General features: G+C 41.8%; 1 protein-coding gene across 4 annotated transcripts in view; it reads left to right on the top strand.

Moving 5' to 3' along the window:
* Tns3 (tensin 3) overlaps positions 1 to 12,075 on the top strand; it is a 271,594-nt gene that overhangs the window by 45,694 nt on the left and 213,825 nt on the right. For all 4 annotated transcript variants that reach the window (XM_047560438.1, XM_047560439.1, XM_047560437.1 and 1 more), the window contains exon 2: positions 7,505 to 7,616. Coding sequence is in view for 1 of the 4 variants with exons in the window: in XM_047560436.1 (XP_047416392.1) it covers positions 7,505 to 7,616 (112 nt within the window). In the remaining 3 variants the exon portion in view is untranslated. The remainder of the gene's footprint in view (positions 1 to 7,504; positions 7,617 to 12,075) is intronic.

The raw sequence follows: 12,075 nt of genomic DNA, 5'->3' as shown, positions 1-12,075 counted from the left end.
CTGCTAACTGCTTCAACATTGCTGTGGCTTCTCCCCACTCTGTGGGAGAAGCGAAAACACAGTATCAGGTGAAGACAAGGGCCACCTAATCCCGTCCAGTCTCCTTTCACAAGAGAGATGTTATGTACAGATGTGCGTGAGCAGATGTTATTACACTATCTTAAATGAACTCCTCAGGGGATCCAGCAATTGAAATAGCACCACAGTGCCTCTGCTGTTTGCTTCTTTGAGGTTTCTTGCTGTGGACCAGTGGGTGAGAAAGCTGCAGGCAAACAGTGCCTCTTTCTCCCTGCTTGGAATAAAGGTATTTGTAAGGCATAAAAGGTCACAGTATCCCTCCTTGGCCCACAGACTATGGCCAATTCATTTGGCCCACAAATATTAACTGAGGGTCCATGTTTCACTCTCTGCCAGCTGGGCAGGGCCTGCAGAGAAAAAATGGGAAAGAGCCTGGTGTCCTGCTTCTATCAAATTGCCATCTACAACAGGAGAGAAGTCATATAAACAAATAACTACAAAATGAGGGAGAAAATGTATTGCCAGCTGGGGCATTACGAAGAGGGATGTGTTTGTTATGTACTTGAATGAGAACTCCTGTCTGAATGATGCAGGGGTGAAACTGGTCCAAGTACTCTGTCCCTCATCCACTGTCTGTCAGGGTCTTGCATCATTATGATGGAAGTGCTCTGCTAATGTCATGAACTTCCTCATCAGATGCACCGTTAATCTTTTGCAGGGCACTGGGTACATGGCACCTGCTATCAAAAAGGCAATAAGACAGTTTCCTTTGAAATAATTAGACACAAACATAGGAAGAGATACATAACAACAGTGCCTTAGATGGATATAAATTCTTAGAGTACAGTCTGTTATATAGAGTTGTGGTTCTCTGTCTGGCCTACATTAGAATTATCTGATGAACTTTGAAAACATTCCAGTGTTCTGGTCTCACAACCCAATAACCTGATTTAATTGGTCCACGATGAAGCCTACATAGACCAAACTGTTTCAAAAACTCTGCCCAAGTTATTCCTCTGCACTGATGTATGGTGTACATTTAGTTATTTATAGTAGCTCTGTCAGGAAGAAGGAGGGAGAAGTAAGTTTTTCCATTTTAAAGAGATTATGACTTGCCCGTGGCTACTGAGCTTGTATTGCAGGTGGCAGAGTCAATGCAAAGGCTTCTGCTTGGTTTTCAGGGCAGTTTTCTTTTTTGACAGTCTTGAGTGGATCAACATAAACACAAGGAGAAACATGGTTAAGTGACAAGACTGCTGAGGAAACTGAATTGGTCAGGAATGACTTGGAGAAGGCTGGGTCTAGAAATGGATATCATAGAAAACTACCAGTTATTAGACAACTTGAATAGCAGGGAAAGACAGGGATGGTTCCAGAGCATACTTTGAAGTCAGATGCCTCCTTGAAATCCATCCTTTGCCAGTACCACTCCTTTGGTAGTGGGCTTATGGAGTTCTCTGTAGAGAGGATTCTGGGGCCATCTGGGGATTGTAGCTGTGATTGATTAGTTATGTCTGCCATAGGTGAATGAGTAAGGAGTTGTGGTCTGTGTGGTGAGTATGTGCTTTTCCTTTGAGAGAGAAATTGTTTCTCAGGGGAGATTTTGCTCTATTAAAAATCAGAAACTAAGGTATTCATTCGAAATCTTGGGCTTGCTAGTTTTGTAGGATACCAAGAGCACGTTTTAAGTGAAATTTGGCTTAGCATTTTAAAACTGAAGATATATTTTTTAAAATATAGTAGAGAATTTATCAAATTATGCACTTAAATGTGTACAGTCTTTTTTTTTTTGTACTAGGGAGTGAACCCAGGGTTGCTTAACTACTGAGCCACATTCCCAGCCCATTTTGCATTTTATTTAGAGACAAGGTCTCACTAAGTTGCTGAGGCTGGCTTTGAACTTACTATCTTCCTGCTTCAGCCTCCAGAGCCACTGGAATTACAGATGTGTGCCACTGCACCTGACTCTTGTGCAGTCTTCATAGCTGTTTTGGCAATTTTAAGTGCTTTGCATTTATACATGCATTTTACAATCAGTTTGCTAATTTTTAAAAGAATCCTGCTGGGATTTTGATTGAGATTGTGTTGAATCTATAGATTGTTGGGGAAGAATTGCATCTTAATTGTTGAGTCTTAACAGCCTACAAACATGATATAACTCTCAAATTATTCAGCAGTGTTTGTAGTTTTCAGTTTATATGTCTTTCGTATCTTTTGTAAGATTTATTTCTATATTTAATACTTTTCATACTATCATAAGTGTTAAAAAATTTTTTTTTTCAGTACTGGAGATTGAATTCTGGGATACTTTACCACTGAGCTACATCCTCAGCCTATTTTTATTTTGAGATAGGGCTTCACTGAGTTGCTGAGGGTCTCACTAAGTTGCTGAGGCTGACCTTGAGCTTGTGATCCTCCAGCCTCAGCCTCCTGAGTTGCTGGGATTACAGGCTTGTGCCACTGCCTGGTTTAAAAGTACCTCTTTAAAGGCTTTATTTGCAAATAAAGCTGGAATTTAGGGCTTTGATCTCTAAATTTTGGGGTGGGCACAGTTCAGTTCAGAACAAGCAGTTGTGAAATTTGGACTGTATTTAGACATTTGTTTATTTCTCTTTACAGTTCTATCAGTTTTTTTTTTTTATCATCTGAATTTTTGTTATTAGATACTTACATGTTAAAGAATTATTACGTCTTCTTGATGACCCTTTAATCATTAAAAAATGACTTTATCTTTGGTATCTTTGATCTGAAATGCACTTTGTCTTGTATTAATATGGCTACCCCAAATTTTCTTTTATTAATATTAGACTGATATGTTTTTTCTTACACTTGCCTTTTTTTAAAAAACAAAATCACTTTTAACTGAGATATTTAGAGTGTTTCTATGTATATGATTATCAAAATGATGAGGTTTAAATATATCATCATATGTAATGTGGTGAGGAGATATTTGAGTCTATTAATAATCACATGTGCACCACCATGCCTGGCTTCCCTCTGCTTGCTTTCTTGTTTTCTGTTGCTCCTGTGTTTTCTTTGTTGTGTGCCTTTTTGGGGGAGGGGGCATATTTAGATAAATTAAATTATCTTAAGATTTCATTGTATTTCCTTTGTTGGCTCCTTATCTGCAATTCACTATTTTAGCTGATGCCTTTGGGTTTGTAGCACACCTTTCTAACTGATTGCAGTCTGCTTTCAAGTGATATTGTATCTCTTCGTAAGTGCTATGAGAGTCTGGAAACAGTATTATTTTCTTTTTTCCTTTCCTGAGTTTTGTGCCCTTTCCTCACATACTTTATTTCCACGTATGTTAAATATTGCATTCTGTTTTTATTTAAACAACTAATGTTTTAGCGATCCTTCAATAATAATAAATAAATCTTACATATTTAACCATGTGCTTACCTTTTCTGACGCTCTTCATTCTTTTATGTAAAAAGTTGTATTTCCATCTATCGTTTTCTTTTTTGCCAAAGGATTATCTTTATTTAACGTGTCTTCTAATATATGTGAGCTAGTGATAAATTCTTTCCACTTTTTAGTTTTTGAATATCTTAGTAAGTTTATTCTCTTTCATTTTTACTGGGCACCAAGTTCTAGATTTTCAAGACTTCTATAGTATTTTATATTGATCCACTATCTTACATTTTTTTTTTTTTTTGTACTGAAGATTTAAACCACAGGCACTTACCACTGAGCTATATCTTCAGCCCTTTTTATTTATTTTATTTTATTTTTGTTTTGTTTTTAATACAGGGTCTCACTAAGTTGCTTTGGGCTTTGCTAAGTTGTTGAGGTTGACCCCAAAGTTGTGTCCTCCTCTTTTAGTCTCTCAAAATGAGAAGTCTTCAGTTATCCTAATAGTTGGTTCCCTGCATGTCATGTGTCTTTTTCTTTCCTCTTGTTACCCTTTTTTTTTTTTTTTTTGCATACTAGAGATTGAACGCAGAATTTCACACATTCTAGGTGGGTACAGTGGTGCACGCCTGTGATCCCAGCAACTCAGAAGTCAGAGGCAGAAAGATTGCAAGTTCAAGGCCAGTCTCTGTAACTTAGTGAGATCCTGTATCAAAATAAAAAAATAAAGAGTCAGGGGGTGTAGCTCAGTGGTAGAGCACCCTATGTTCAATCTCTAGTACCAAAAAAAATTAAATAAATAAATAAAAATAAATAAAAAGGAAAGAAAGATAAAGAACCTTGCACATTTTAGGCAAGTACTCTATCATTGAGCTACATCTCCATACCCCCTTTTTAAAATTTTTTATTTTTGAGACAGGTCTTGCTAAGTTGCCCAGGCTGGCCTTGAACTTGCCATCCTTCTGCCTCAGCCTCCCTAGTAGCTGGGATTGCACATGTGCACGCCATACTGGGCTTCTCTCTGGTTGTTCTCCTTATTGCTGAGTTTGAGCAATTTGATTATCAGTTGCCTTGGTATAATTTCTATCACCTTTTTTGTGTTAAGGATTTGTTGTTTCTTGATTGTCTGGGTGTACAGTTTTCTTCCAAGTTTGGAAAAATTTTGGCCATTATTTCTTCAAATAGTCTCCCTTCTCTGCTCTTCCTCTCCTTCAGGATTCCAATTGTGTGTGTATTCTGCTATTAAAACTCTCCCACAGCTTGGAAGCTCACTTGTTTATTTATTTAGGTTCAGCCATGTCTCTTTGCTTTATTTTTGGAGGTTTTTATTGTGATGTCCTCAAGGCCACTCATCTGATTTTTACAGTGTCTATTTGGCCACTAAACACATCCAGTGTATTTTTTCACCTCAGAGTTTTATATGTTCTTCTGTGGATGTTTAACTTGGGTATTTTTATATTTTCTGAGTTTCTACTTTTTGAACACATGCAGTGCGGTTATAACAATTCTCTTAATATCCTTGTTTGCTATTTTTGACATCCCCATCAATTCCAGTTTAGTTTTGATTGATTGTTCTCATTATAAGTTATGTTTTCCTGTCTCTTCAGGTGTCTGATAACTTTTGACTGGCTACCAGAGATTGTCACTTTTACATTAGGTGCAGGAAAATTTTGTATTCCTACAAGAATTCTTGAACTTTGTTCTGGAATGTAATAAAGTTACTTGGAAAAAGTTTGATCCTTTCTGGGTAGTGCTTTTCAGAGAGGGTGGGTAAGTCAAGAGCAGTGTTCAGTCTAGAGCTAACTATTCCCCATGAGTAAGATAAAAGCTTTCTGTTTTCTATCACTGTGAATTTTGAGGTTTCCCAGTTGGGCTATGGAAGCAGGCACTATCCCCATCTCCGTGTCAGCACTGGATACTATTTCCTCTAATCCTATTTGGTAGTTCTTTCTCCAACCTTGGTAGCTAGCTGCTCGTGTGCACGCGCGCGCGCGCGCACACACACACGGTTGTCAGTATCTGGGTGAATGTTTGAGAGAGACCTTATGCAGGTGTTAGGAGTTGTGAGCAGCTCTCTGTTTCGTGCTACTCTGTCTAGCAAATTCTTGCTGCCTTGGTCATCTCAGGGAGTATACTGGGCTCAGTCTCTTTCCTCCTTTTCTTCTCCATAGCCTGGAAAATCTCTGAAGGCAGATATCTGGGGCAACCTTGGAATTTATCTCATTTATTCTTCTCCTGGAGGTGCAGTCATGTATTGCCTAACAATGAGGATACATTCTGGAAAATACTTCACATCATTAGTCAACTTCATGATTGTTTCAATATTATAGACTGTACTTACACAAATTAAGATGGTTACAGTATGACTGGATGATAGGAATTTCCCAGCTTCATTATAATCTTATGGGACCACTGTTGTATGTGAGGTGTGTGTTGACTAAGGTCTTCTTACCACTATTCCTTTTTTCTGATGTGGTGTCTTAAAAGTAGTTGTTTTGGATGTATTGTGTATTTTTTGATTATTTCAGATGTAAGGATAAATCTAGTTCCTGGTACTACTTCTGAATCAGAAGTGGAAGGGTCTACAGATTTTAAAATAACCAAAAAAAAAAAAAAAAAAATGCTATCAAATGGTTTAACCTCATCTTCGAAACTATATTGCCAACCTCTCTTTAGTACTATCTTTTTAAAATAGAACCTTTCTTAGAGATCTTTACACAGTAAAATGCCAAACTTTCAAGTACACAGTTTAAGGACTGTTATTGTGGGTTCCCTCTGTAACCACCATCCAGAGCATGAGGCTGTACTTCTTCCACCCTGAAAGTTTCCTCACGCCCTCTGCAGTCAACACACACCCCTAGAGTTGATCATTATTACTTCTGTTAACATAGACAAGTTGGCCTGTTCATGAACATTCTAGAAGTAAACCATGTTTTAGTTAGCATAATGTTTTTGATATTAAGCAGTTTTGTTATATGTATAAATAGTTTGTGCTTATGTATTCCTGAACGGTATTCTGTTACATAAATATGCTGTAGTTCCCTGTCCCCCTTTCATCTTATGGTGTGCATTCAGTTCATTTCCAATTTGGGGTGCTTTTAAATAATGCTGTCCTGACCATTCTCATACAGATCATTTTTGGAAGTAGACACTGAGATCTTTTTAGTGTATATAAGAGTGGAATTTCTGGATCATAGGGCAGGTATATGTTTGGTTATAAGACGTGGTCAAATTGTTTTCCAAATTTCTTGTATCATTTGTTTCAGGTTCTCAGTAACATTTTATTTTCATAGTAAATTTTAATTATTCTGGTGGGGGAGTAATGGCCTCAAGGGATGCATATTATCTGATAGCCTTGGATACATTAATTACTGATAGAATGCACTATTACACATCAGCAAATAGGTGTAGGATGGCATTTGGTTACTAAAGCAAACTGAATTCTTCTAATATCATCAGATACAGCTATGAGCCTTGGCTCTGCAAATATAATTTGGTGGGTGAATAGCTAATTTCCTCCTAGTACTACTTCTTGTTAACCATGTTAAGGAGGAAGGAAATGCATGTCACAAACTGGTCTTACAATTGTTTTTTCTGCAGAAGAGCAAGCACATTGATCCAGAGAGGCTCAGACACTTAACTGGTGGTGATGTTGTGGCACCTTTGAATGCCTTTGAGGAGAAAACCAGTTAGCTTCCCTTTCACATCTTTGTACTATTTGCTAATCATTTCTTTAAGAAGAAAGAGACTATGGGAATCTGTATGAATTACTTTGTCACAGAAGTAGATGATGTCAACCTCAAGTCTGGAAGGGAATGGGTTATCACATAAGCTTGTGATAAACTATGGTTCATGTCATGCTCTGGCTGCCCCCACGCAGGGATGTGCAAGTTGGATGACAGAATCGCTGTCTGGGACTCTGGGATCCAGAACACTGACTGGGTGTCTGTGACTTGCCTTGGGAAGTTTAGCATTGCTGGAATGCTTTCTTGTTCTTTGTTTGCTTGGTGAAGTCCCTGTTTTAGCTCTTTACAAACTCTGCTAGATTTATTATCTCCTGAGAAGGAAAAGGAAAAAAGATACAAACTATGAGTTGAAGTGTTGACAGTTTCTTCCTTTACTTTTTCAGCCAGAAGAATTTACCACGAGTCTGCACAGTTTTAAGAAGAAGGTCTTTAAAAAATCCAAAGCCTGTGGAGTTTGCAAACAAATCATTGATGGTCAAGGGCTTTCGTGCAGAGGTGAGTACATGCTGATGATTCACTCGCTGTTTGAACTAGAGCAAAACAGACATAGCAAAATGAAAACATTCTTCCTGGAGTTTCCAAAAGTTAAACCATGAACTTTCCCTTTGTAGTGTATGTTCACCCTCCACCTGTACTTGGTAGGGACCTACCGTATTTACACAGATATATGCTCATGAGATTTTCCCAGAAAGAGCAGTTATTCCCGTAGGATAAGAGACAGCCATTGATAATTCATGATCTACTCTTTGGTCTCCTCTGTAGTGTTTGTTGGCTCACTTTATTCAATTTGACTTTCAGACCTTTATTTTTTGGTACTAGGGATTGAACCCAGGGGTACTTAACCAAAGAGCAATATCCCCAGCCCTTTTTATTTTTTATTTTGAGACTGGTTCTTGCTAAGTTGCTGGAGCTGGCCTCAAACTTGTGATCCTCCTGCCTCAGTCTTCTGAGTTACTGGGATTTCAGATGCTCCCCACCATGCCTGGCAACTTTCGGATCTCTTACCAAAGTTTGCAAAAGAAGTTTTTCTCTTCTTTAGAGTTAGGGTTTATTGTGGTGTGGCCCCTTGCAGGCTCTTTTACAAGTCCTGTCTCTAAACAGCTACCAGCTTAGCTACTTGATGCTTAAACATCATGAAGTTAATGGAATTGACTAATTCTTTAATTAATCTGCATAATGGATGTGTGGCTTGGTGGGTTAAGTGGGGTGCATCAAACAGTGGAGACTTGGCCTTTGAAGAATGTGTAGGTCTATTCTTAGACATTACTTTTTCTGTGGGTTTGGAGATTTCTGGAAAATTTGCTAGTGGGCTTCTGTGTTGTTCTCCTTGATTCTTTCCTCCCTGAGGCACCTAGTAGAGGGTCCCTTATGGCTGCTTTGAAGCAGATAGGAGGCACACAGCAGTCAGACTCAAGGGGCTGAGGATATGACTAGGGAACTGAAAGGGTCTCTTGGGATCCTTTCCAAGTTAAAAAGTCTAAGTGTGGTTGGTTCTCCTCTCTAAACCCCATCATGTCACTCAGTGTGGAAGAGTGGGCTCAGTGTGCTCAGGGACCACTGTCTCCTCTCCCTCCTTGCACTGCTTCCCTGGACTCCCATCCCCCAGGCCTGTTGGGTGCTAATTTCCTACTGAGTCCCTCAACCTCCTCCACTTTCTGCTCTGATGTAGCTCCTGTAATTCTGCAAGGCACTTGGCTTGGACATGTCCCCAAGCTGCAGGTGACTTGGAGAAGAGTCTGACTCTGAGGTTGATTTTCCTCATCTGTGACACTGAGGAAGCCCACCTAGCAGTGGACAGATCCTCTCTACATGGGCAGGGGTGTCCTGGAGGGGACTGATTGAAGAGCAGTGGTTATGGGCAGCCACAGGAACCTGCCTGAGATGTGCTGACTGGGTGCCCTGCCCCCAGGCCTGGAGGAAAGAATGAACCAGGGAGTGGGTAGCCTTGAGAAGAACAGGGACCTCTGGTGGCCCAGCAGAGGTGACCTTGTGGGGAGGGCAACCCCACTGTCCTTTGTGACTGTGACCTCCCTCTGGAGTATCCCTGGGGCTGAATCTAACCAGAAGTCAGAGGCCAGGGAGCCATCTGAGGAATTTTCTGCTGCTGGGCAGAGAACAGGGTCTTCAGTCTGCTCCCAGCCAGCTGGTGTGACATGGGACGATGATCCAGTACTTTCTGGCCTGTGTTTGTAAGCAGTGCTGCACTTCATGATATCCTGGTCGCTCTGAGCACTTTGGCCTGCCACTGGCAATTCCTGTGCACAGCTTGTCCAAGGCAGGAGGGTCACATCGGCCATAGCACAGTGATCCTTTCTGTTTGTACATGTAAGGTGATGAGAAATGGCACTGCTGTTCTCAGAGTAGCATCTTCCTCCATCAGGCTTGCCCCAGAGTGCCTGTGAGTGAAGACAGCAGTGCCCATGTGTCTGCCCTCTAGGGTCAGTAGGGGCCCTGCCCCACTCCAGAAATATCGCAGGAGTGGGGACTCTTGAAGACTCCCCATATTGTAAATCTTATTCCAATAGAAATAGTCCTATTTTAAAATTTGGATCCCCAAATATGACTCTTTGGTATGAGAATAAGGTCAAGGAGCATCATGGTTGAATGAATATGGCAGAGGCTACATCCAAGGAAGGGATCCCCTGAACCAGCATCTACATGCTCTGTGCAATGTGGGAAGAGGTGTGATTGAGAAGCAAAGACTGAGTTCAGACAGATGGGCTGTGCACTGCTCCTGACTCCCACATGGGCAAAGTATGCTCCTATTCAGAGACTAACATGTTGGGTCCAGTATAACAATTTTACCTTGAGGGTATTACAAGGGCTAAATGAGATGGACATAAGGCCTGCAGGCAGCTTTGTGGCAATCAGTTTATTCCTACTGAACAACCCCAGTGGAAAATGCCACGGGTGGTTCCATGTGTCTGATACCCACAGAGGGCAGATCCTTATGAATGAAAAGGCCCACATCTGGAAGATAAGAGGGTCATTGCCCTTGCCTGCAGGTTTGGGGTCCAAGGGAGATTCCAATGCAGGGGGTAGGTAGAGGGCACTAGGGAGGAAATGGCAGTAGTGGGAGCTATGGGAGGCAAACACATTCTGATTTCTGGGGAAAAGGGGAGCCACAGCAAGACTGTTTACAATGCAGTGGGTGCTGTGGCCTGGGGTGTACATGCCTGGGGGGACTTGGAAACTTCTCATGTTCAAGAAATATCTGTCATCTTCTCTCCTTGGGATAGTTTTATAGGCCTTCCCCATTCTGTGGACTTTAAAATCATGTTATGAAAATCCTCAATGGATTCTTATAAGGTAAGGTCAGAATATTTGTATTCCTCCCATTTCCCCCAAATTCATGTGCTGAAATCCTCATCCCCAAGGTGACAGTAATTGAAGGCAAGTCCTTTGGAATTAGGTCATGAAGGTGCCCACAATGGATTAGTGCCCTTAGCCAAGAGACCACAGAGAGCTGCCTCACCCCTTCCACCATCTGAAGACAAAGCCAGAAGCACCATCTATGAACCAGAAGGTGGGCCCTCACCAGACACAGAATCTGCCTTGACCTGGAACTTTTAGCTTCGAGAACTCCAGAAATATATTGCTACCATTTCTAAGCCACTAAGGCTAAGGTATTATTATTATTATTATTTGTAGCATCTTTGCTTAGACATCCTATTTTTGCACATAACTGTAGTAAGTATGTTAACAAATACCTTTTTTGGAAAGCTTCAGGATTCTATGTTCTAGGAATCTTTTGGACATGGACATGATCTTTCTCCTTTTCTGATTAAATTCAGTTACCATGTGTGGCAGCTGCTGTGAAATGTTTAGTGATGATCATGGACCTACCTGCCTCACAGAGATACCATCCTCTGTTCTAGGTGGACAGAAAAAGTCATGCAGGCTGAGTTGTCTGAGCACCTATGGTTAGAGCTGTGAGAGGAGCTCAGGAAGTTCCATGGAGGAAGTGAGGTCAGCTAGGTGGATCTGGGAGACCTGGTGGAACTTCCTGCCTATGCAGAGAGGTGTGGCTCAGAGGCAGCAGGTCATAGATGAGTTAGGGGTTCACCCTGGCCTCTGACTCTGCATGCATGTGAGAGGGAGCCTTGTGCTGATAGAGACTTTGGGCTTTTAAAGGGTGCCAAGGTATAAGGGCGCCAAGGTATAAGGGCTTGAGTCTTCTGAGGTAATGCAAGCAGCAAAACTAAGATCCTGCTTGCCTCTGAGAGAGCAGAGGATTCAGCATCACTGCTGCTGATCAGAGGTGCAGGCACCCATCCTTCATAGTACCTATGACTGGGACCTGCCACTCCTAACAGGCTGTGTGACCAGGCAGTGTGATAAGACAGTCCCATTCCATGTTTTGACTCCCCAATCCTGCTGGCCGCTCTGCACTTGCCTCACTTTCCAGGAGCCTAGGTCCATCTCTGCTGCCCACAGTGCAGACCTGCACCACTGCCTCCTAATCTGGCTTCCCTGCATCTGACCTCTGCCTGCCCTGTCTGGGATACCTGTGAAGTTTGCTCCCCTCTATGCCTCACTCTCCTCTCCTGCCTGAACCAAGACAACAGCTCTGGGAAACTAAACCAACCAGCACCCACCTGCTTCCAGAATGGCCTTTGAGGCTATGCCCTCTCCTGTATGTCCACCCTAGCTCCCCTAGTCCCTTGATTTATCTCTTCCATAGGGCTTGTTCCTGGCTCTTTGCTGGTCTTGCTTCTTTGGTCAGCACCCCCACATCCTTTGTGCTGTAACCGGAATCTCAGTTCTTCAGAAAGGTACCTTGCTGCCTTGCGTTTTTTTCTCCCAACAACTGGCCTTTTCCCTCCATAACTGCAGACCCTCAGTGGGAAGCTGTTGGGACTTTGTTGGACTGGCAGTGGTCCCTGCCACAGCAGGAAGTCCAGGAGGTCTGAGTGGCCGTTTCTGCTTCAGGGACCAGGGGTCCCTGGCGCTG

This window comes from Sciurus carolinensis, chromosome 8 (genome assembly GCF_902686445.1).
Source record: "Sciurus carolinensis chromosome 8, mSciCar1.2, whole genome shotgun sequence".
NCBI classification, from domain to species: Eukaryota; Metazoa; Chordata; class Mammalia; order Rodentia; family Sciuridae; genus Sciurus; species Sciurus carolinensis.
Note: the sequence above shows the minus strand (reverse complement) of the source record. Positions and strands in the feature narration are given on the sequence as shown.